The sequence below is a fragment of the Felis catus genome, chromosome B4 (genome assembly GCF_018350175.1).
Source record: "Felis catus isolate Fca126 chromosome B4, F.catus_Fca126_mat1.0, whole genome shotgun sequence".
Lineage (NCBI taxonomy): Eukaryota > Metazoa > Chordata > Mammalia > Carnivora > Felidae > Felis > Felis catus.
The window spans coordinates 30,487,859-30,514,294 of NC_058374.1; the positions used below are offsets into that span (position 1 = coordinate 30,487,859).

Below are 26,436 nucleotides of genomic sequence, written 5' to 3' on the forward strand. Positions count from 1 at the left end.
TATTATGTGATTAAAAAATGCAGAGGTAAGTGCAGTTCTGAGGTCAGTGTGTGAGCTGAATTTGTCCTTGAGATGACTTTCATATGATAAGTGTATGCAGTAATATCCTCAAACAGACCTCACTGTACATTCATACATATTATCTCATGTAAAGTTTTGTTTCTCTGCAGTAGCCTAAGCAGTTCATTCAAGATAATGGTGGTGGTTCTGTCTGTCAAATGCTGTTTTCCACTAGTATGAGATGGCAGTCAACACTGCAGACAGAAAGTTGAATGGGACACAGATGGCTAAACAACACTAAAAAGTCAAAGGAATTAGTGATTGCCAGGGGTCTAGGGGAAATTGCTTGATGGGTGGGGGTTTTGCTTTGGAACTAGATAAAAGTGGTGGTCGCAAAAATAACTGAATGTACTAAATGCCACTGAATTGTTTACTTAAACATGGTGAATTTTATGTTATGCAAATTTCACCTCAGGAAACTTAAAAAAGTCAAAGAAGGCAACCCAAAGAATCTGAGGAGAGTTCCACAAACAACCAATACAAAAGTGGGATTCTGAAGGCACTGTTTGGTGGAATGTGCTAGAACGTCGAGCCTCACAGACTGACAGGCACAAGGTAGGATCACCCAGGGGAAAAAGCTGGCAATTTGCAGCCATGCCATCAGGGGCATAAATGCATGAAGAAAGAGATTAAAAAGTGGGAAACTAGAAGGGACTCGGGACGTTGTAATTACCTTCCACTTCACAGCCCAGCAGCTCCATCCTCAGCCCCAGTCCTCCATGAGTGGCTCTCTCAGGGTAGATCCTGATGAATCGTGTGGAAAGAGGTGGAAAAGTCCGTAGCTCTGGTGTATCATAGTTGTTGTTTCCTTCAAAAGACTGAAGTAGGAGAAACCCTATTATCAATAAAACCTCCCTTTCGGTAGAGGAATCCCTCCTTTAGGACTCTTAATAGGGCAGAGAAACAGACCCCATCCCACCACCTCGTAAATGGCTGACATGTCTTTCATAAATGAGAAAGGGGGGGAAAAAAACAACTAAAGCTTCTCTAAGAAGTGACAGATGTCATTTCTGAGAAACTTTGAAGTACACACTGAGGCTATACCAGAAGCTGAGGATTTAATGAGACACGTTTTCAATGCTATGCTGATGTGCCTTCAAGAAGTGACACTTCTACCACCTCCTTGAGGTGGAGGAAGAGAAGTCAGGAAGAGAAGCTGCCATTTTTCAGAGCTATGTTAGACACCACATTTTCAGTGACGACTCCTGTTACATTCTCTTAAAGAAGCGGGTCCTAGTTTGCTAAAACCTGTAGAAGAGGGAGTGATTAAATTCCTGAAGAAGGAGATATTAAATTTAATGTAGTACAAGTGCTATTTAGTTAGGAACTGGGGTTATTCCAACTCACTGAAATTGCTATTTACTTAAGCAGAACCACCAGTTGGAGGCATTTGTAGATAAAAGAGCCTCTCAGGAAAGTAACAAGGGTCCTGGCTATCAAGTGAGGCTCTGATGCCTGGCTGAACTGCAGTGTGAATGGGCTCCTTTTTTTGAAATACATTCCTGACTTGAAGTCACTGTGACATTCTTCAGGGGCCAGGCCACCCATTGCCCGTGCTGCTACGTGATTATTTTATTTCCCTTTTTACATTGACAGGAAGGTCAAAATCCTTGAGTGGAATCATAAGAAAATGGAACAATAATTTTTTTCAAGAAATAGATAAGCCTTCTTCTATCCTCTTCTCCCAACATTATTCTTTAATCCTACCCCTAAAGGGAGGTGGGGAGCGAGATTAGGAAAATCAAGTTGCCTTATCATTGCGAGTGTCTTGTTATACATGAAACATCGCATCATGTTTCCTGGTGCAAGGCGTTGTTCTAAGTGCTTAAAGTATATTAATTCATTTAATCCTCAAGACAACTCCTTGAGGTACATTCTATCATTATCCTCAGTTGACAGGTGAGGCACAGAGAGGTCAAGTAATTTGCCCAAGGCCATACGTACAGTAAGTGTCAGAGCCAGGATTCAAACCTAGGCAGTCTTAACTGGGACCCTTCACCACACTGCTATGATGCCTCTTCCCTTAGAAATAATCATGTCTAATCTCATTACATTCAGGTAACTGAGGTCTATAACCAAGGCCACATACTTAGTTTCCTTAATTTTTCTTTAAATGTATTGCAGTTTGGGTTACTGACTGGTAGATTAGATTGAGTGGATGGCCAGACACCAGGCCATGTCAGTCAGGAGCAGGGACCATACCCGATTCCTGGATCAAGATGTCATAAGCCAGCAAAAGATGTGATCATTCAGTGGTAGAAATACCAGGGCTAAAAGGGACACACATGTAAGTGAAAACAGACGGATTGGGTTGACTGTGATCTGGCCAGAGGTTCTCTGAGTTCCAGAAATAAATTAATTGGTCCTATCCAATCCAGAAAAGTCTCCAGAAATCTGAAGGATGTGGTTAACACAGACTCGCTTCTTCCCCTAAAGCTGCCTTCTCTTATTTTGAAGAGTAAAATCATTATTGGGGTTCTGCACTCTTGATGGAACACAGTTGCTTTCAGTAATTGGGAATCTGACATATATTATTGTTAGGCCCAATTAAGTGTCGTCAGTGAGATATAATTATAATGAAAACAACATTACTATGCATGCCTGTTCTATGTTAATATAGCTCCAACAATCACAGGAGAAAAGCACTTATAGCTATAGACTCCCAGCTCTTCTTCTAATTTTAACTTGAGTAAAGAATTAGGACAATGTAGAAAATGATAAAAGCTGTCCGTGATGAGCTGGAAAGAATATTAGCAGAGAGGATCTATATGGAAATGAGCTAACACTGCTAACATAAGATCGTTTATGAAATATCTTTGTGTCCTGTTACTCACCGTGGTTTAGAAGAAGAGGAATTTGAGCATTTAGATCTCCTCTCTGCTTAATTCAAAGACTCTGATATACCTTGTACTTGAGGGTAGGAAGTGAGGAGCAGGATATAGGGGATTTTATAGCCATCAAAGTACTGTTTTATTCATAAAACCCAGTACTCATTCTACTATTACACAAAAGATACTTGGCATCCTAAGCAGGTGACCTTCATTTGTAAGTTTAAATAGAGTATGTTTTAAGTATCATTATACAATTTAGTAATATGCACTGCACCTAAATTGAAGGCTTTACCCATGTCCTTTTGCATCTTAAAGATTTTATTTAAGGAGAAGGACATGTCAGGAATGACAGATTAGGCTCTATGTAAATAATTTAGAGGCTTTTGTGGTTTTAAATATCATGGGATGATAATGACGGATAAGATCATATTTGAGGAGAAAAATCTCACATACTCATGAGTGGAGTTTTTTGTTAAGATTGAAACCTGTGTGCTGGCTCCTGGTGGAATTCTATGTGCAATGTACTACAGTAGAGTGATAGCTTTAGACTTAATTGCAGACTCGATGAGGCACCTTATCCAAAGCATATGGTAATTTGTTTTCTTTCTCTCCTAGAACCCTCATGTTGAAGGTGTCACAACACCTGCTGTTGTCACAACAGCACCAGGATGCTGCTGATGTGTGGCATATTCACACTTTGTGACAAAGTCAGAAGGCTCACAACTCCTCTGAAAAGATGGGCTCTTAAGGGGAACTCCGGTTTCTGGTGTTTATTTTACTTTTTCTTTTATCAAAACAAGAGGGGCAGGCATAAAGGGGGTGGGGAATGAAATGAACACAAGAAGGAAAGTAGCTGTAATGTAGATTAAAAAAAAAAACACTGGAAATTGTTTAGAAACCACAAGTTAAGTAGGGGCGAGATGGGAGAGAGATTCTTACATTTCCGACAGCATCATCACTTCAGTGACCTGCCACACTGGTGCTGACCACGGCCTTGGTGGACAGGTAGCCAGTGGGGACAGGTGGTCTCTGCAGAGTCCAGCTTCTGGACAGAGGGGGATCTGGCTGTGCCATTGGGCTTTTGTTTCCTGCCTGCAAAGCCCTTGGCCTGAGTCACTATATTCAAGGCACATCACCACAGTCGTTTAGAGTGGGAACAAGGATAACGTTCCCTCCAATGGGCCAAAATCTTTTCACAAAAGGAGTAGGTCCTGAGCAAAGCAGAGATGCAAAAGCTGGGATGGAAAGCTAGTTGTGTTGGGTGTGAGAAGTGCCATCAGCTGAATACTTCCCTCAGTGCACACAGAACTGATGGTCTATGGGTTGTTGCTTATTCACACTCAAACCAGCCATCATCAGGCCTAGCTGGTGTTGTGTGCTCAGAAAATGCAAATCAGTGCTCACTTCGGCAGCACATATACTAAAAGAAAGAAAATGCAAATTAGTTTGACCACCAGCCTAAGTAAAACATAATCCCTAAAGAATCTGTTTGGTTAAAAAAAAAAAAATGATACCACGTGTTGTGATGAATGTTGGAATATCTCCCTTATCATTGGATCAAGAGCCAAGTGTATTTTAAAAGGTTCCAAGGTATAAAAAAACATACTCAAGCATTATTCACAAAAGCCAAAAGGCAGAAACAATGAAAGTGGCAATAGGTGGATGAATGGATACGCAAAATGTGGTATGTGCATACAGTAGAGTATCATTCAGCTTTAAAAAGAAATGGAATCCTGTTGCTCCAACTTGAGGACACTGTGCTAAGTAAAGTAAGCCCGTCACAAAGAAACAAATATTGTATAATTCCACTTATGGGAGGCTCCTGAAGAAGTCAAATTCACAGAGACAGAAAGTGGAATGGTGGTCGCCAGGAGCTGGGGCATCAGGAAATGGGAGTCATTGCGGGGTGGGTACAGATTCTCAGTTTTGCAAGATGAGGAAGTTCTGGAGATGGGTTGCACAACAGTAGGAATGTACCTAACACCACTGAACTTTACATCTGAAAAGGTTAAGATGGTAAATTTTAGGTTATGTGTATGTCACCACAATTAAAATGTAAAAAAAAAACAAAAAACAAAAAACCAGCAACAAAACCCCCCCAAAAACCACTTAAATGAGGGATGGGTGAGAGAAGGGAAAAGGGATGGGGGTGGGGCAGTGGCTAACAGATTAAAATCTGTTGAGAGATTTTGAGTTTCTGCTGGGTTGCCCTGTCAGTCCCCAGGCTCCCAGGCTCTGGGCCGCCCTGTCTCCTGAGTGTCGAGCTTTCCCCTGTTCCCTAAGGAAGGAAAGGCGGCCAGCAATGTAATTCTTTTCTGCGTTGATCTCAGATACCACTTTTAGCATCTCATTCCTGTCTTCCCTAGAATGGGGGTCTTACGGACACCATCCACACTTCCACTGATGTCATGGCTTAAAAGAAATACAAAGTCGTACTTCCTCAGGAAAATGCTGGAGGTCTTGGATTTAAGTCAATGACATGAGAAAGGGCTTCCTCCCCAGCAGCTGCTCCCATCCCTGCATCTCACCTTAGCCTTGCGCTTGCTGTCATCCATGATCATTTTCCAGTCTGAGCCATTGTTGCTGTACCCGATCTTGAATTTCCTCATGAACACCTTGTTTTCCCTGTGCTTCCCCCCCTGAATGATGATGCCCCTCACAATCTTCTCTTCCCCCAGGTCCACTTGGAGCCACTCGTTTATGTATGGGTGAGGAGCAGGTGGCAGTGCCCAGCCGGAGCGACTGGTTACCAGGCGAATATTTTCAGGCATCCAGTTTCTGTCCCCTTGGTTTGATGCTGTTATCTGGGAGTCAGAGATAAGTCCAGACACCATACCCAACATGCCAGAGCAAGGATAATCTAGAGGGTGGAATGAAATAGATGATGTAAAATGATTTTCTATAACTCTCCATGCTTAGAAAGAGAATACCACAGACTGAATAGGAACATTGTACCCATTCATATACATTTTTAAGTCTCTGGATCATTTGACATTAAACCAAAGCGCTGCCTCCCTCAAACCTTTCTCCTAGACTTATAGCACTCCCTCCCACACTCACATTCCAAGAAGGAAACTCTTCCGTGAAGATAGACATTTCCCCATTTTTGAGTTCTTCCAAGCTTAATGTCAAAGTACTGATGTTCCAGTCCCTTTGGTATCTAGAATTTAGCCCTAGATCCAGTACAGGCCCTGCCCAACAGAGGTTCAGTTTATGATAGGCTGGAGATAGGAAATCAGTAATTCCAACAGCCGGAGGCTGTCCTGCCCACCCCTTTTCTAACTGCTTTAGGAGCTTTCCACATGAAAATCCCATTGTCGTCACAAACGTACCATGTCCAAACCCAAACGGTCCTTTTCCCCTTGATACTGAATCTCTTTATCAAACTCTGTGTTTTAACCAGTGGAACCGCCAACCAGCTAGTTTCTGCCTAGTCATCTAGTCTTTCTCTATTTTATATATTCCATTCCTGTTCTGCTACTAAATCCTATCATATTTTCATTAAAAAAAAAAAAAAAAAGTATGTTGGTTGGTCCTGCCTTGTGGTCCTCATTTCCTTTTGGCATTACTCTGGTCTGCACCCTCCTGGCCAGGGTGCTAACTGGTCTGGTTGGCTTGTCAGACCCCAGTTATGAATCTATACCATCCATAACTGCCAATTCACTTTCCATAAAAAAATTTTTTTTTGCAATGTCATTCTTAAGCTCAAAAATCTTCCATTGCTAAGTAAAATAAGCCAGACACAAAAGGACAAATATTGTATGATTCCATTGATGTGGGGTATGGAGAGGATTCAAATACACAAAGAGAGGAAGTAGAATGGTGGCCATAGGAACTGGTGGGAGGCAGGAATGGGGAGGTGGTATTTAATGGGTACAGAGTTTCAGTTTGTGATCATGAAAAGCTCTGAAGATGCAGTGTGGTGATGGCTGCACAATAATGTGATTGTACTTCACACAACTTAATTGTACACTTAAAATGGCCAAAATTATAAATTTTATGTGATGTGTATTTACCACAATAATAAAAGAGAGCTTTAAAAAATTTCCATGGCCCCCCGTTATTTATAGGACTATATAAAAAGTCTATCCAGCCTTTGAAATCTTCATTTTGGTTTCATTCTGTTTATCTAATTTTGTTTCCTCTTACTGACAGCATATTTCAGTGAATCCATCTTTTTGTATACCCTAGATACAACCCTCATCATTATCTTTGCTCAAAATGTTCCTGCAGCCCCTTATCCTCCTGTTGACAGAGGTAAGTTCTGCTGAAATTTTAAAACCCATCTTAAACTCTTCATGAAAACTGAAACTATTCTAGCCTTTATTCCAAGCTCTCCCTTGTCAGAAATATGATTGCATGTGCAGAAAGTAGCACACAGTTTAGCATTAAATTGTTCTCTCCATGCTTTAAGATTGGTTATCTTGCATCCACAGCTAGATTAGAAATTTCTCAAAAGCAACAAACAGCATCAGGGGCACCTGGGTGGCTCAGTCAGTTAAGCATTCGACTTCGGCTCAGGTCATGATCTCAGAGTTCGTGGGTTCGAGCCCTGTGTCGGGCTCTGTGCTACAGCTCAGAGCCTGGAAGGAGCCTGCTTTAGATGCTGTGTCTCCCTCTCTCTCTGACCCTCCCCTGTTCACTCTCTGTCTCAAAAATAAATAAACATTAAAAAAAAAAAAAGCAACAAAGAGCATCAGATCTTTTTACATCTTCTGCAGCAGTCCAAGTAGCTTCTGAGCATAAGGAGAGTATCAATCATTGATTAATTGATTGGCCACTTAATAACAAATCATTCAATTATTCTCCTTTCAAAACTGTACACCTCAATCTAGGACATGCATAAGAATGATAACCTATTTTTCTTTGAAACAACTCAATTCTGCATAATATAACTAAAATTTAGCTTAAAAAATATAGCCATCCTAAATGAGAGGCATGCATTTAATGAGATTAAACTGTGTCCATGTTATCAACTGGTCCTTAAGAGTTAATTGCTCAGATACTTTCCAATGAGTTGTACATTTCAGGTCATGCCATTTCTTTATCCAAGCATTCAGTCCCGGCTCGGAATTATGCATGTCCTGTCTTCTATACTGCAGCCCTGAAAGCCTCTCCTCATTTTACCCCATTTGTGACAGGCATAAATAATGGAATAAAAAACTTTCGTATGGGGGTGGGATGGACGGAGGCTTTCTTTCATTCTGTTCCCTCCACTAGGAAGTCCCCATTACCTTGCCCTTCCCACTACCTAAACCACTACAAATCTTGAGCCATTTTTGAATGCTACAATTTTCCCAATATTTCCCACTAGGCATGGTTTTCTTTCTATGAGACTCTTCTTTAGCACTTTATGTGCATTTCTCTATATTGATGACCCTATGCAGCTCCTTGGATTGCTGCTACTGGCCTCACCAGATTTTGTCTTTGAGGACATAAGCCAAGTCATATTTAAATTTTTTCTATGACTCCTTGAGCCCAGCTTTCTATGGTATTTACTTAACAAATATTTGATAAATGAATCAACTTATTAACACAATAAAGGCAACTGCCATTTTTCTCAAGCACCCTTTCCTGTAATTCAGTCACAGTAGCTGCTCTTGGCTGGGACCTGGATACAATAAATTCAATGAGGATTAAAAAAAATTATAAAAAGTATTTTACTGAGGGTCTATGAAATTGTAGTGCTAAAAATAGAAGTCACATTTTTGGTCACTGTGGTCACACCTGTCTGATTCAAAATCAGCTTTTATAAAGAAAATGTTTAGCTAGTAATAAGTACCAGATGTTACCATCTGGACAAAAACACAATTAACTTGAATATTGTAAGGAGAGCACAACCTTTACCAGATGAACGTCCTTTCTCTAATGCAGACTTGGCTAAAGCAGAGTTTACATATCAACAAACCTAGTGATGCCCAGCCCCCATTCTGCTAACATATCCACAGTACAGTTAGACCCTTGTTCCTTCTATAAGTCTGCCTCATCCAAAAAAGAACAGTGAAGAGGCACATTGATTTGCCTTTAACTAAAAATTAGCACTTTTAACAATGTTAAATAACAATTATTAATTCAACAATTTAATAACTCACTTTTGGCAATGATTAGGAGAAAAGTTACACTAACATTTCAAGGTTTGAATAAGATGCTAGGATCTAGTTCTATTCTTCCATAGCAGGCTTGCTCAGATGTGCTTTAGCCTGGCTACATGTCAAGTCCTTTGGAAATAGTGTTGCCAAATTTAGCAAACAATCAAAGAAAAACAACAAAACAGGAAACAGGATGCTAGACTAAATTAGAATTTAAAATAATGAATAATGTTTTAGTATAAGTATGTCCCAAATATTGCATGGGACATACTTATACTAAAAAATTATTTGTCATTTATCGGCATCAAATTTAACTGGACATTCTGTATTTTACCTGGCAACCCTGTTCGAAAACTTAAAAAGCAATATTAGATGGAAGGGAGAGATGAGTTCTGTGGTGGGGAATTAAGGTGATTCTTTTCATTGATATATTATGGTAAAATTATACAGTTTTAATAGGAAAACTGAGATATACTGGTAAATCAACTACTCTGTTTTAGAGAATGAGAGGGATCATGATAACTGCATTTGATGGGTGAAACTGAGTGAGCATAATTTAATCTTCCCATGATGACTCAGGATATTGTGGCACCTGAGATCATCCCTCCAAACTTTGATTAACATAGGAACACACTGATGTGAGCAGAAGCACCAGTTAAGACACTTCTGGTTAACAAACACAAGGTAAACGAGTTTGTGGTATGTTCTCATACATCAAGCAGTAATCCTCCAAGATTATCTTCCCCACATATCCATATTTGCCTAAATGATGAAGCCTGCTTTGTCAAAATAATGAAAATGCTCCTTTGGCAATCACCTTTAAAACAGAATGGTTTTTGCTCCAACCTTGTTTTCTTTATATCTCTACATGGTGACCACACTGTATACTCTGGCTTCTCTAGGATTATTGTATTTCTAAAAAATAATTTCTGAATACAAAAATTAGGTTAAAACTTAAGGGCTCTGGAGACTTTGGAAGTCGAGTGATGTGTTCACAGGATAACTTAATTCAATAGTTTTTGTTTGTTTTAATCCAGTTTGAGTTAGGAATTGCCAACTGAAGAGGAGAGGGTGGTATTTTGAAATTCAGTCATTTGTGGATAAAACTGCAATTCATTAATCCATTCATTCATTAAAAAATAAATGTATTGAGCACTTGTTCCAGGCATACAGGATACAATAGAAAGTAAGGCAAACATGGCCCCTGCTTTCACAGATCTTACAGTCCAGCAGGGACACTGCAGCCTTGTCCTCTTGCATTAGTCTCTATTCTGAGGGGATTAGGGCCTCTGAAAGCTGAAAACTATCTGCTTCTGGTCATCAAGAAGAAAACTCTGCTTGCTGGGACTTGTCCTAGGTTCAGTTCATGGAGTACCATTCACTGTGTAATTTACTGGGTACCATTTAGTTAACACTAACTCTAGGCCAAGTGTATTATAAATACTTTCAATTTAATCTTCATTACAGCTGAATTAAGGTTAATCTTACTGACCAGGAAATGGAGTTCAGAGGGACAAAATGTCTTGCCTATGGTCTCACATTCACCAAGTGGACAGTCGAGAGCGAGGCCTAGATAGATGTCTGCACACTTTCTGTCCACGTGACCATCCTTATAACATGCTGCCTTCCCAAAAATCTGCCTTGGTCAGTTATTTGGAGATTGTAGCGACCTTACTAGAGAGAAGTATCTAAAATATATCAGGGGTCATGATAAAAATATTAGCGCTATGAACTTAAAAGCAGTATCTTTTTTGGGGAAAAAATAGCTCCTTAAAATAATAGTAAAATAAAATATATGTGAAAATAGTGTATGCTATTTTAGATATCTATGTTTAAATAAATAAACTAGACATTTAATTAGTCCTTTAACGTTGAGTCATGTAACATTTTTGGTTTTAAAAATCCAATAAAGTATTTGCCTTCTTCACATGTGAAGACTCACACACCTAGAATGAACTCTCAGGGAAATCCTTGTGAAAATGGAAAGAGAGGTTCAAATTTAAGTATGTTTTATTGAACTAAAAGGAGAACTTCAGAAATCAGAGTTTAGACTACTACGTTTGGAGTCTTTACAAAGTTACTTCTTCTTCTTCTTCTTCTTCTTCTTCTTCTTCTTCTTCTTCTTCTTCTTTTTTTTGGTGCAGTGACATTAGATTAGAAATGAGCCGGAAATTATTTCCACCCTGACCTCAAATGGCCTTGTTTCTACAAATTTATGAGCAACTTCTGAAATTTGTAATTCTCTGAAAATGACCTAGAACTTTTCTCATGTAACTGCTGATCAAAAATAAAGCCAAGGTTATATCTAACTTTTCAACATCCCTTCTTCCTCCAAACCTCTCTCCACCCAATTCCTGCCTCCAAGGCCTTGAACTTTCTTAGTCTTAGATCCTGAAACAATAAACAAACCTGTCTCTGGTATGGAAATAAATATGATTTTGGTAAAATCAGGTGTCAGTTATTACTTGCCAAAATGGACTCTCCTATAAACAAGGGTAGTTTTTTTCTCCTTAGTTTTTTTCTTGTGGCGCTCTTGTCCAAATGGCTTGTAATTTCATTGAAAATTGCCCAGGTGGTGGGGCTTTTGTTTTTGTTTTTGTTTTTGTTTTTAAATTCAGTAGTTTCCTTGTCTCGATATAATTATCCTACAAAGGATAAAAATAAAAACAATAGTACTAGCATTCATGGAAGAAGAGATTAAATGTCCTAACTATGTACACTAACATAATATTAAAAGATAGTTCAGAGACTTTTAAAAGTGGTTCACTTTTAATTACATTTTGGTGAATCAGTTGCTGATTCCATTTAACTTTTAAACTTACACTGAATGTTACATTGTACTGCAGTGTGTGTGTGTGTGTGTGTGTGGGTGTGTGTGGGTGTGAAGCCTTTGCAATGTATTTACTTAAATGGTGAGGAATTGTGGCCTGACTAGTATTTACTTCAGAATACAGAACGGTGGCACAGGAAGATCAGTGAATCGCCAGAGAAATGCAGTGAGAGTGACAGTGACGACAGTTCTTTTACTTCCAGCTCTGTCCTGAGCTGGCCCACTTTTTTAGCCATTTCGTGCCTCCAGAGTACACCTTCATCTCTCAAATGGGTATAATCCCTCTACTTACATCAATTTAACAGAGATTTTTTAAGTCCTGTGAATGTCAGAAGAAACAAACAAAAAGAGAGGAAACATTGACCGATCAATTTCTAATATTAGTGTATGCATTCAACAATAGAGGGATAGATATTGAGACAAAAAGTTGTCCAGGTAGAGTGAGTGAAGAGAGAAATTCTCATAAGTTAAACTCCTTCTTGACTGTGGCTGACAGAGCCACCCACAGGCATCAAAATGAAAAAGGTGGAGAGCATGCCATGCAGTAATTTTTCACTGCAAATCGACTAAGCACCTGTCAGTGTGCCCTGCACCCAGGAAACAGAGATGAAAAGCACAGTGCTCACCATCATGGAGCTTGGAGTCAAGTGGAAAGGTGTCGCTTAGCACCAGGCTGTGCTGAGCACTTTATATCCATGAGCTACTCCATTATCACAACAATCCTGCATGGTGCATGATGACTGTTTTCTAGTTGAGATCACTAAGGCTTTGAAAGACAATAAATTCCCCCACAAAATAAGCTAGTGAGGAGTATCAACAGGATTTGAATGCAGATGTCTAAACTCAAAGCATATGCCTTTAACCACCAACTGAAAATGACCAGATTTATATAAAGAAAACGACCAGCTTTATATAAAATTATAAAATTCCCATTCCTAAAATTATAAAAACTCCCTATATTGCAAAGCTTACATAAATCAAAACTGGGCCATCTTCAAGCTGGAACTCACCTGTTATCTTGCAGCCATAGACTTCAAACCTCATAGATATGCCAGTTTCCCAAGTCACCGGTTTGATTCGGACAAATCGAGTTATTAGTGGTTTAGGGAAAACTCCAAACACAACATCTGTGGGGTTGGTGTTTCCCTGAAAGATCTATATAGAAAAAGAAAGGGTCCTTTAATGACAGACTCTTCAGATTTAAGACAAATACAAAAATATGTTTCCACAAATGCCTATAAAAATTATTTATAATTTCAGCATTGCCCATCAAAGGTTGAGGTGGCATTAGTAATTTGTCGTGTTATTTTTTTCAAATGATGGCAATCAGAAGAAATCACGTGTAATGTAGAATGTTGTCCTAATCATCCATTCAATTTTCTGAGATCCTAGAGACTCCAAAAGCACTATTACGAAGACAACATTTGTTAAAGGCTACCTAAAAAAGGCTATCCAAAAAAGCTGGAAATTATTAACTTTATCATAAGGACCTACATAATACTATAGATGGTGCATGGGAACTCACTCTATTTTACTTTCCCAGGAACCCCCAGAAGGAGTACTTTTTGAGTTCAGTGTAGGTCTGGCTTTAAAAAAAAATTTTTTTTTTTTAACATTTATTCATGAGAGACAGAGCACAAGTGGGGAAGTGGGGAGAGAGAGACACACACAGACCCTGAAGCAGGCTCCAAGTTTTGAGCTGTCCGCACAAAGCCCAACATGGGGCTCAAACCCACGAACTGTGAAATCATGACCTGAGCTGAAGTCAGATGCTTAACCAACCGAGTTACCCAGGTGCCCCCATAGGGTTTGGCTTTTTGAAAATTCTAGGTTGTATTCCCAGCTACAGCATTGTGTCAAGTAGCTTCCCCTCTTTTAACTCCATTTCTTGATGGGAAACTTTATCCCTGACACCAACTAAGTAATGATCTTTCATCTTTTTTGGATATTGGTAAAATTATGTTTTAGCGGTCAAAATCAACACTGAGTTATAAATGATATGTAACTGGAAATCAGCTTTTCCAGGGCTCTTGCTTCTAGTTTTAAAAATGAGCCATTTGATTTTAAGAAAGATGAGGCTTGTAACTGCAAAGGTAGTAAGTGCCAGTCATGAATGAGTTTCCCACAAGGATGTGTTGGGACTACTCTTCCTGGGCGTGGCTCCACTGCTGTGTTCTCCAGCAGGTTCCGTGCTGGAACATCCGGCACTAGACCCACCTCAGGAGGAACTGAAAGCCTCTACTTCCCTGTCTTTCACTTTGGCCCTGAACTGGGGATATCCCGTGTCAAAGTAAATCAGCTAGTGCTCTGCTTCTTCTTTTTTTTTTTTTTTCCAATGTTTTTTTTATTTATTTTTTTGGGACAGAGAGAGACAGAGCATGAATGGGGGAGGGGCAGAGAGAGAGGGAGACACAGAATCGGAAACAGGCTCCAAGCCATCAGCCCAGAGCCTGATGCGGGGCTCGAACTCACGGACCGCGAGATCGTGACCTGGCTGAAGTCGGACGCTTAACCGACTGCGCCACCCAGGCGCCCCAACTAGTGCTCTGCTTCTTACACAGCCACACCATATTCCTATTATGTTGTGTCACTTGAGCATTACTGAGCCCGTTGGAGGCCTGGAGATTCCTCCCCACGTTTCCAGGTAAGTTCTCAGAGGAGAACCACAATTTCCCAAGACTTGCTCTTCCCCTGGGAGAAAGGACTTCTAAAGGTCGAGCTGATGTTTTTACTTCATTTAGCTTAAGTGGCCTGTGTGACTGAAGGTGGTCAAATGCTTTACAAAGTTGGCCGTTAGCCTGATCCCTCTCCAGAGATGGTTTAATATCATAATTTATCCTCGCCTGTGATGGCCTTTGGATTTCTGTCCTACTTCAGCAAATCTCTCTGGGAAACAATCTGTGTGGGAGCATTTTTGTGTGACAGAGAAGAATGGGCAGCTGCCACAGGAAGCAGAGTCCCAAGCCATATAACGCTTGAAGGGTCAACAAGTCCACTTCAGGGAGAGGCTGACAGTCAGTTAAGAGCACTGCATGCCCCGGCACAGGCTGGGGGTGAACTCTGGCTCACACTGAGGGGACTTCACATTTGCTGAAAACCATGGAGGTACATACATTCCACTCAACATAAAGAGGGCTGCTGGCCTTGCCATTGGCTAAGAAAGCAGGGAAGGGGGTAGGGGTCAGTGTCTGAAAGGCCGCAAAGTAAAGGGAAAGGAGGGTGGACAACAATAACTGGACGCCAGGTGGACGTCTGGCTTGCATTTAGGTTCAATAAAAGTGCTCAGATGGATGTCGCACCTATATCTTTGCTGAATCCTTCTTTATTCTTTCTGCCTCCCACTCTGGAAGCCCTTCCATGTGCCAGGATGTTCCCGATAGTGGACCTAGAGTGAGCCCTGTGCATTGTCAGACACCCCCTCAGAACCTGGTGTGTGCTCTCAGACAGCCCCTTCTGGGCCATGCCAATGACTGATGGCCAGCGGCTGATGAGGACACCGTGGAGAAGTAGCACTCATGTTTTAAAGAAATGGCCTGAAGGCCTGAGGTCAGTTCTCCTTACTCTTCTTGCTGTGTCCTGGGCACTAGTATCTTGTTTGTTTGTTTGTTTGTTTGTTTGAAATTAAAGCATGTCTTCAAAAATATGTCAAGATTAAGTCATGAAACTTAGGGTCAAATTTTACTTGCTAAAGCTTCACAAATGTTGGCTGTGAGGATTTTTCTTCTCCAGATGGAGGACTGGTTCCATGTCCTCCAGGGCTAGTCAGTGGCCTTGAACTTGCTGTCCATAGACCTTCCCTCCCACAGGGCAACTGTCTATATATCTACTTTCATTTTGTCTGCCCTAAATAAGAGTGGGGGCTTTGCAGCTAATCAAAAGGAATTAACAGTTCTCTCACTTCACACTATGGCTCTTCTTAGCTCCAGACCCAGAAGGAGAAAATCAGGCCATGCATGCTCAAAACAGAGACAAGGACATGTTAATTGGCCTCTTCCCAAATCCTGAATTTCAAGTTACCTGGATCTTTGCTACTATCCTTATCATTTCTGTGCATTTTATTTGGTCTTCAGGGCAAGCTTTTAGTTTTGGGGAAACAGTGAATATGAGATCTCAGAAATCTTTTGATGAGTAAATCAGAGCAAGCATAACTTCAAATAAACACGCAGGCTGAGAAAAACAACTCAGCTCCAAATGATTTAGGGTAGGGCACCCAGGGCAGGGCATGGTTGGTATGTCTTCTTTTGTTAAGAGCAGTGAGGAGGTAACATCATGTCATTTGTGTGATCTGAGGGAACACTGTGAACTGCCTTTCTTCTATTCATTTTCACATAAACGGCCAAACACTCTTGTAAATTAGTTTGTGAGCCACAGAGGGTAGATGAAAAGGAGTTTTCTAAAACCAGCCCATGACTGAGAGGAAGAAAGAAGGAATCTACGAAAGACAATGAAGAAACACGGGGAAGCAAAACAGAACAACTCCTCAGGTTCTAAAAAGACAGTGCTTATCCTATACATGCTCAGTGTCCCCACGGGAGGGTTAAAGTGATTCTTGAGTCTAACACTTAATTTGGCTGGTATTGACTTTTCTAGGAAGCATCTGTATAATTTCCTCTTGGCTTCTGGATCTGGGAACATGAGACCCCTCCACCCCCACCCCTTGGTCAGATATAAACCTCAAATTGCACTTTTCATTTTAAATCAATCCCAAACTAAACCAGGCCAGACAGAAAGCTCCCAAACAAACAAGTAAAAATTGATCATCTGTTTCAAAGACTGAATTGGTTGAGGGGCTGACAGCGAAACTTACGACAGGTTTATTTCCTTCCTTTATGGTGATCCAGTCTTCCCCATTGGAGCTAATGTCTATTCTGTAAGTCTTGACATAGTATTTCTTCTTGGTTTCCTTTGAAATGGCTCCCTGTGTCCCGACAGCAGTGACAAAGCGCAGAAGGCCCAAGTCTACCTGCAAAACAATACAAGCTTAGTCACTCATTCGCCCTGAACCATCATAACCTGAAACATCTTTTCCCATGGGTTCCACAGTGCAGTTTTCAGCCACCTGAGAGTTATAGGTCCTACTTCCACCTGGCATCAACATCCCCTATCTTCTCCATTTCATTCCTTCTAAAGAAAGGCATGGCTAGGATTAAGACAGCAATTGTCCGAGTTTGGCAGTTCCAGGAAGAGGTTGTGCTGCAACCACAATTGCTTGATCTTGGTACAAAAGTGAACACTGGTTTCAATATCACTTTGCTATATTTTTTAAGAGATTAAAAATTCTTTCCAAACAATGCATTGGTATGTGTTATTTTACAATTAGAAAAGATAAGATAAAATTAGAAAAGACAAGATAAACTTGCAAATTGGATGTTGGAGAGGCTTGGACTAAAACTCAGGTCTAATGGGCTCCCATTTCTCATCACTCTTCAGCATCTGTCCCCTTCCAGACAGAAACAAGAGGACTTTGAAAGCACTAGGAGTGCTGTGGTTTGGAGAATGGGCCAGAGACTTATAATCTGGAATGGAGGGGAGACCAGGAAGGCAAAGTAAGGATATCTGTTTCATCTTTAGATTTCTTCCTTCCCCATATCTTCCCATGGCCTCTCTTGCAGTTCAGCTCAAGAGGCAAGTGGATTCCAAGGCATCATCTGGGGAGGACTGATGCCTCCAAGTGACAATGGCTAGAGTTCACAAGCTCCTACTGTAAGTTTCCAGTGGAGAAGTTCCTCAACATTGGAGCCTCGTCTTCATCTCTCACTAGCCTGTCTCGTACCCCTGAAGGTTGGGCTACTTGGAAGGCATCACAGCAGTGATGACAGAGGGTGACCAAAGCCTGAAGATCCACGATTTCCTGGCAGAGGTGTGCAGTGGCTTGGGTTGTTCCTGCGACCCTGTGATATGAGTGGGTGGGACAAAGATCTAAGCATCGGGCCCTCAAATGTTGGTTCTGCCACTAGCTAGCTGTTAGGCCTCGGACAAATCACTTCATCTTTAATGACTTTAGATTTCCAGTTCTTCGTCTGTTAAATAAAAGAGTTGGGCTAGATAACCTGGAAGGCCCCTTTCAACTCTGACTTCCTATGATTCCATGTTCTCTGTAAAGTAAAATACTGTTGACCCTTGAACAATGAGGGGGGTTAGGGGCTCTGACCTGCTCCATAGTTGAAGATCAGTGTATAACTTTTGACTCCCCCAAAACCTAACTACTAATAATCCACTGTTGACCAGAAACCTTACAGATAATATAAATAATTGATACACACATAGTTTATATGTTATATGTGTTATATACTGTATGCTTACAATAAAGTAAGTTGCAGAAAAGAAAATGTTGTTAAGGAAATCATAAGGAAATACACCTCCAGTACAATACTATAAAAAATACACTTTTTAGTGTACCCCCATAGTTCAAACCCATGTTGTGTAAGGGTCAACTACAGTGTTTTTTTTTTTCTTTTACTTCCCTTATTTCCATCATCAATAACCAAGAATAATCTTTAAAAACAAATTTAGTTCATTTATTTATTTTAAGAGAGAGTCAGTGTGAGTAGGAGAGGGGCAGAGAGAGAGAGGAAGAGAGAGAGAGAATCCCAAACAGGCTCCACACTGTCAGCGCATAGCCTGATGTGGGGCTTGAACTCACCAAACTGCGAGATCATGAACTCACATGCTGAAACTGAGAGTCAGACGCTTAACTGACTGAGCCACCCAGGTGCCCCAATAACCAAGAATGATCTTAAAACAAAAATCATTACTTGTTTCTATAGATTAGAAATGTTTTCAGTTTCCTTTTAGGGATACATTTGATTATTTGTTTAAAATTGTTTTCCTCCATTTGTCATACCCTCTATTGTATTTCTGTATAATGCAAATACTTTAAAGAAATGATACAAATATATGGCAAATACTTTTGAAAGTTTTTTTAAAAAAATGTTTATTGATTTATCTGGAGAGAGAGAGATAGAGTGCAAGCAGGGGAGGGGCAGAGAGAAAGGGAGAGAGAGAATCCCAAGCAGGCTCCACACCATCAGTGCAGAGCCTGATGTGGGGCTTGAACCCATGAGCCATGAGAACATGAGCTGAAGTCAAGAGTTGGATGCCCAACCAACTGAGCCACCCAGGCACCCCTGGCAAATACTTTTTAAAGGACACAGAAAGTAATTGCACATCACAACTGCTTAACAGTAACAAGATGTTTCAACAGTACATTCATTATTAGGTAAGAGAATGCCATTTTCCAATGAAAATAGCAACAAAAGCCAAAAAAAAAAAAAAAAAAAAAAGAAAAAGAAAAAGAAAAAGAAAACAACCCCCTCCCCTGCAGTATACCCTCTACCTACCACCAAAACTTCTGAATCCTGCTTTCCACTTACTACATGACAACCCAATTTTCAGAAAACAAAATTTCAATTAACCCTCCAGTCCTATAGGCCATGGACACCTAAAGAATTTCCATTTTATGTACAGTCAGCCTCATGAAGAATGACTATTGTCTTTCATGAATTGCTTTTTCCTGAAGGCCCTTAGAGTAGTTAAATCAACATGTTGCCAATTCACTTCAAAACTGAACACAAAGTTAAATCCAGGAAAAACAGCTGTGTTACTAGCTCATAAAAGCCAAGTTGAAGTCACACAATTCAATAATAGGAGACTTCATCTAGAAAGGAAGAGAATACCATTCAATATAAAACCATCTTTGTCTCATTTACCTGATTTAAATTTTTTTTTAACGTTTATTTATTTTTGAGACAGAGAGAGACAGAACATGAACGGGGGAGGGTCAGAGAGAGAGGGAGACACAGAATCCGAAAGAGGCTCTAGGCTTTGAGCTGTTAGAACAGAGCCTGACGTGGGGCTCGAACCCACAGACTGTGAGATCATGACCTGAGCTGAAGTCGGACACCCAACTGACTGAGCCTCCCAGGCACCCCTCATTTACCTGATTTTAAAGATGTAAAGTCTATGCTCTGGTTGCTATTACCAGATTTCAGAGAAAAAATGAGCAAGACTTTAATAGAAATTAATATTTTTGGATAATGGTAGATGCTTTAATTTTAACAAATAAATATTTACCCAACACATTTTTATCAAGTGCCTATACTTGCTATTTGAATTTTTTTCTGAAATTTGAGTTTTTTTCACAAGTGAACTATAATACTTTGTATGAATTTGTATACAAAGCTGAAAAAAAGGAGGCAAATCCACGTTTGCCAGATTTAGCAAATAAAAATATAGACTGTTAGGTTAAATTTGAATTTCAGAGAAACAACAAATGTTTTTAGTACATGTACGTCCCATGCAATATTTGGGACATATGAACAACTGGTCCATTGTTTACTTGAAATTCAGATTTAACTGGATGTTCTGGCAACCCTAAATCTAACTCTATTCCAGACAAATAATCAGGTGATTTTAAGTTGCCGCAAAAACTCTCTGATTTCCTAACGCTGCAATCTGAAAGTTAATGGGCACTCTGGACATGGTTGCACTCAACAATTTCAACTGTTTTCAAATGCTCTCAGAACACTTAGTGCTTTACTGACTATCCATTGAGTCATGCCCAATGCCATATCCACTTTCAAGCTGAAGGGCCCTTCAAGTCTTGACGTCCAAGGGAGCATGAAGCAGAGCTATTTAAATAAACTCTTCCTGTCAAACTTACAAATGGCTCTTCAGTTTGGAAATGATTAAATTCTCAGGAGTGCACATTCAGCTTAGGCTGATTTGAAATAACTCTAGTACTTCATTCCCTGGCTGTCCTTTTCCTAATTTTTAAACTTTGTTTTTAGGGTAAAATTTGGTTACCAGGTAGGAGAGAATTTAATTGGTTGTCAACTGGAAGAACCCTAGGCATTAGAAACAACTGACTTAAAGGAAGGAGCAACAGACTGGAATTAACTGGGTATCCAACAGGAGAAATGTCCAAGGTCCCAGATAGAAAGGCCCTAAAACATGTACACGAATCACTTGTAAAAAAGAAAAAAATATTTTCTTTTCTCAACAGCAATGAAATGCATTAGCAACCTCCTCTTGTAATTGCATAAAATTTCCTGCTGTGCTTTAAAACTCTGCAGATTCTCTTGTTTATACCGCACTGGGATACTTGAAATTTCATTTCATTTTTCTTCCTCACATTACTGCCACTGGGTTTAGTAAGGATGAATGACAACCTCACAAAATGATCAGGGCTGGGGCCTGAACCTTTGCAATTAAAACCGGATGGTAGCCAGAACTCTACCAAGACACAGCCTCCCTATCACTGCGGGAATTCTCATGGGCAACACCAGGGGTGTTCTTTCAAGTCCTTCTTCCTAGGTATTTTTGAGGAATGCCCTAACAACAACCCTGGAGTGACTCACTGGGTTTGGGAGAGAAGCAAAACCGTCAGCCTCAGAAGCCCTGCTGGGCACACTTCCCGTGTCTGTGTCAGGAGACTCAGAAGGACTCACTGCCTAAAGCCTGGGTGTTTACATCATTCTCACCGGTGAAGCCAGTTCTGCTAACCATGACATTGGCCTCCATTGGCCTTTGTAGTCCTACCTGCTGCATCTATCCCTCTCCAACCATCCCTTCCAGCCACGTGAAATTATTTGTTATTCCTAACACAAAATAAGACTTTCTGTTTCCCTGTTTTGCCATGTGAAGTTCTCTTGACCTAAAATAACCTTTTCCTCTTTTCTGACAACAAATGACTCTTTCGTCTTTTCAGTCCGGTAGACAGAATGAAGTACCTTCTTCCCCCGCGATGTTTGGGGGATAGCTCATGTCTCCACCACCGAACCCATCAGGTTGCGTCTTTGCTCTACTTCCATACAGACTTTTAGGATTTCTTGCAAGGGACATCTGCTTTTCTATATAGAAAAGTAATAGATGTCTATTGAAAATGTATAAGCTGCAGAAAAGATTAAAAAAGAAAATAAAATCTCCATAAGACCAACATTAGGAGAAAGCCACCAATAATAGCCTTCCAGAGTATTCTTTCCTATGCAAACTATATGTGAATGTTGTGTTGTATGTTTTATTAGTATCAGAAAAAATGAGGTCATATTAAGTCTATGTCTGATGACCTGCTTTTTGTTTAGTTTTATGGATAGAAGTTTTTGCCCAAAGTATTTTCAATGGCTTCATGGTGTTCCACAGTATGGTTGTAGCATGATCTGTTCAACCTGTGAACATTTTTATTCAACCTAACTGACATTCATTCAGTGAACACTTAATACCACTCATCTTTTAAGTTCTGTATCAAGTGGTGAGGATATAAAGAGCAGTCAGAGTGTTGGAAACACAAACACATGATGACAGAATGGGGCAATCAATACACGTGAAATGTGATCCAGCACAGGGGAAGGAGTAAAATTTTACCCAGAGAATTGGAAGTTGGGGCACTGCAGACTTTGATGTCTAAGATGGGTATTGACGGGTACCCAGTAGAAGTGGACAAATGGGCACAAAGGGAAGGAATGTTCTGGTGAGAAGGAGGAGCAGGAAGTGCAGAGGTAAGCAGGAGGAAATTAATGAATGAAATAAATGGACCCTAAACAACTTACTGTGCCTTCCTCACCACTATAGACATTATTTGTTAAGAAGTATATGGCTCTTTAAAGAGTATTGTGCTCCGGTCATTTTCAAGCCAAAAGAAATAGTTTTCACGAAAACCTTTCCAAATCAGCCACTGGCCATCCTCTTGCTGGTTTAGCTTTTTGAATTATGATGAGCTCTTACCAACCTCACATCATAATAGACAAGATTGGTGACCCAAGACAGGCAGCTGGAAAGACAAAGATATAACCCCAGAATAGTTCTACATAATGCCACCCCTCTGTGTTTTGGAGGGTTCATCATCCTGAACAATAATTCCTTTCTTTCCATAAAAACTCATTCACACAATAACCATAATTAAGTAACCTGCTTTCCCTAAATCCAATCAGCTCTGTTCCAATCACTATCTTCTTATTTTGAAAGAATATCATTATTTCACAGCTGCTTTATTTTTAATTGGAAGATGGATGTGATTTTACATCTGAGTTTGATGCACTTCTGTTTGACATTAAGGGTGATGGTAAGGGGGTGTGATGGTGGGACGGGTATGCATGGAGCCATGCATCAATGCATTTGCTAAAATTGTTGAATGTTTCACTCTGTGTGTGTGATGCACATAAACATCTGGTACTTATCTGGTAGTATGTAGACTATTTTGCAGAAGTCTAGCACGCTACTTTTGAGTTCTGTCGGCCACTCTCTGAGTTAGCTTACAATAGCTTACCCAATATATCCTGTTTCCAATATAAATATAAATATAAATATAAATATAAATATAAATATAAATATAAATATAAATATAAATTCTAACTGCTAGTAGAATGTCTACCCACATCTTACTTTAACTGTGCTCTATCCTCAAAGAGAAAATATTGTCAGACAGCAGATACAGAAGAGGAAAGCCCAATTTTCATTTCGGGTTTGGGGAGAGGTGCAATAGTAAAATCCTGTCCTCATCCACTTCTGGGGGGGGCAGGGGGTAGAGAGCTAGCAGCACCTGTGGGGTGAGGACTCCCTACAGCATAGATCCTGACCATGATCCTGACTCAACGTTTGTTGTAAGATGTCTACAGGTATAATCCACATGCACTTTATGGCCATGGCATTGTCTTAGTAATGGCAGGAAACACATTCCCCAGATAAAGAGAAGCCAGGAGAGGCACACATTTTACTGGGAATCACTTTTGGACAAAGCACACATCTTAGCATTGTGTAGTAAATCACGTAGCAAACCTTTGCAAACTGCCGTTTAAACACCAGCATGCAGCCTCCGAGCCATGAAATGAATATCGTTGCTTTCTATAATAATACATAACCAGCCATTGGTAATGTCATAATGTGGAAAGCCTCATTTCTAAAATGAAAATCTGTCTTGCTCAATAAAATACTGCCCATTGAGGTAGCATTGGTAAGGAAGCGTTTACCAGCTTCTAACATTCCCATAGCAGGTCAATACAAGAGCCTGAAAAAATAAAGGACAAAGAACTGAAGTCTGATTAAAAACAGGAAAAATACTTTGAAGCAGGGGGAGAGTGTGTTGGGTTTTTTTTTAGAGCATCTCTGATGACTCAAAGAGCTGTTTAATTCATCACTAGACACCACAAGCTAAAGAAAATATTTTTTAAGTAATTGTCTCATTTCCTTAGATAACACACATGTTTTCTGATAGAGCCTGGTCATTTGAACATCAATGCTGTTCTGGGATCTGAGGGCTTAATTCAAGCATCTGATCATTGCATTCCTTAACCTAGCATCTTGGACTTTGTATAGTTACCAACTGGAATATAACCACTTTATAGCCAGTGATATAATTCTCTATCTCTTTATGTGTTTTTTCACTATTATTGTATTACATAAAAAATATACTTATGGCTGAAGTTACTATATTAACAGGAAAACCACAGGGCAGTCCCTATGTATCAGGCATTTATTAAGGGCTAAATTTACAAGATTATCTCTTTGAATTCTCAATAGTCACACATGGAAGATTTTATGGGCAAAGCAACTGAGGAACTAACTGGTGGGTGGACCTTTCCCAGAGTCACAGAGCTCACCAGTGACTGGGCCAGGACTTACCCAGAGGAGATCCGTGGCCCATGTACAAACACTCACCCATGATGTTGCACCATCTGTATTGCAAAAACTTGATAAGTATTGAAAGAATTGCTTTGTCAAGAATAATGAAATCTGATCATTCTTTTTAAAAATTACATTTTTGTATAATCATAGAAAATATGAAACCATTTATGATTACCTTGACTGTGGGTTTAAAATTTACACAGGCTACCAGAAAGCAAAAATTTGCAAGTGACTCAGTTATGCTGTTGAAAAATAAGATGGTAGGGATGGATTGTTTTAAGCAAAAGATAATGAGGAAATATTTTTAAAATTCTGGTAAAGAGTAAAAATATCCAAGTATGAGAAAAGTGCAAGGCAGGAAGAACCTTACCTATTTTCTTTTCTGGTCTTAATTGCCTGTATTAATCTCTCTCTCTTTTCTCCCCCATAGCTAAATTAAAGGAAAGCATTTTTCTTGGGTGGAAACAAACTACTGGTTATAACAAAACTCCAATAGTACAACAATCCTACATGAATGAACAGATGAATTCTTCTATCAGAAGACGTGAGCCAGCCAGTTGGAATAACATTAGATAAGGATGTCACAGCAGAAACGCAATGGAAAGCCTGGTTTCCCTGACTTGCCACTATACTTCCAGCATAAGAACAAGGAAAGGGGCAAGAAAAACCACGTCCCTAAACAAGGGCAGACCTTTGTCTTTTTTTGGCTAATAAAGAGAGATAATGCTTAAGTGGGTTCCTTTGTGTCTGAATTTATTGCACATTCTTTCTATCTCATGTTAATTTTTTTGGGTATAAATCAGAAACAACTAATTAAAAAAGTAATATTTAATTCTGCTATGTTCTTTGAACTGGAGTTCCATCTGGTTCTGTTTAAATAGTAAAATCTGCTGTAGCTGTTAAAATTGGCAAGTGGCATAGGCAAAAAAAGAAACAAAAGGGACTCCGCGCAGCAGGTTAATACTTTAGCATTTCAACTAGAGTCATTTCCAGAATCCAGCTACTCAAATCACTCCAATATGGAAACGATAAAGATGGAATGTTCTAGAATGGAGGCACCACCACTGGTCTACATTTCCTCCATGTGATAGATACAGGCTTTGAAGATAGATTAGGCTTTGAAGATCTTTGGATTGACAGCAGCACATGGGACTGTGACACCCACCCGAAAATGCTCAGCTTAGTTTATGAAAAACATCTTCAAGACACGTATGAGCAGAAAGTCTTCACATATTCTCTGCAAAACCTGAGGGTATTTTTCCTTCTAGATTTTCTTGAACAGATATAATTGTGTTCAGAAAAACCAGACAGTTATTCCATTTGAATTCCTCTCTTACTTGAGACACCTCGAAAATCTGGACATTAAGACACACTGTATTATGTAGATAAACATTAATTACTGTTCTCCTTCTTAAAAATGTTTGGGGGAAAACTATAAACTAATAAATGGAGCGAGGGAGCATGCTCACAATTAGGGCACGTTACATATCATAGATGTTCAAGCTGAAAGTGTGAAATTAAATTGAAGGATCTCAGGTGTCCAGGTAAAAACAGCTAATCCATTAAACTCAACACACATGTACTGTTTGCCAGGCTCTGGAAGCAGGTAGGCCTATGTGGAAATAATGATAACACAAGGCTGAAAGTAAAAAACACCACCATGTTGACAGATGAGGCATTATGGGATTCCAAAGAAGAAAGATTCCTTCCAGGAAGAGAAAGAACAGGGTTTATGGTAAAAGGGTCATTTGAATCAAACTGGATCCCATAAGATGGGGTAAGATTTTGGCCAGGGAAGGGGCCAAGATTGTTGAGCTAAAGGCAGAATCAACTGGAAAAATATCTCACCCAACTGTCTGTATTTTGAAATATCGGATATGATGAATATTTTCTTTCTATCTATTATCTCCTGGCAAAGTTGCTTTAGAGATCAAGGTTAAGTGTCCTCCCTGCCCCCTCCCCCTAGCATGTATCACTCTTTGCGTGGGCCTTCATGTGGTCCACAAGT

The 26,436-nt window shown here is 39.9% G+C and overlaps 1 protein-coding gene and 1 long non-coding RNA gene across 5 annotated transcripts in view; both read right to left on the reverse strand.

The window, feature by feature from the left end:
- Positions 1-26,436, reverse strand: part of NRP1 (neuropilin 1) — a 137,198-nt gene that overhangs the window by 24,888 nt on the left and 85,874 nt on the right. For all 4 annotated transcript variants that reach the window (XM_003988216.6, XM_006933352.5, XM_006933353.5 and 1 more), the window contains exons 7-10: positions 16,618-16,773; positions 12,821-12,965; positions 5,420-5,751; positions 734-878 (exon numbers count right to left, since the gene is read on the reverse strand). In XM_003988216.6, coding sequence (XP_003988265.1) covers positions 734-878; positions 5,420-5,751; positions 12,821-12,965; positions 16,618-16,773 — 778 coding nt within the window. The remainder of the gene's footprint in view (positions 1-733; positions 879-5,419; positions 5,752-12,820; positions 12,966-16,617; positions 16,774-26,436) is intronic.
- LOC109501398 lies at positions 10,973-12,814 on the reverse strand. The gene is made up of 2 exons (XR_002159429.3): positions 12,437-12,814; positions 10,973-11,625 (listed from the first exon to the last, which is right to left on the reverse strand). It is a non-coding gene; the product is annotated as an uncharacterized LOC109501398 (long non-coding RNA).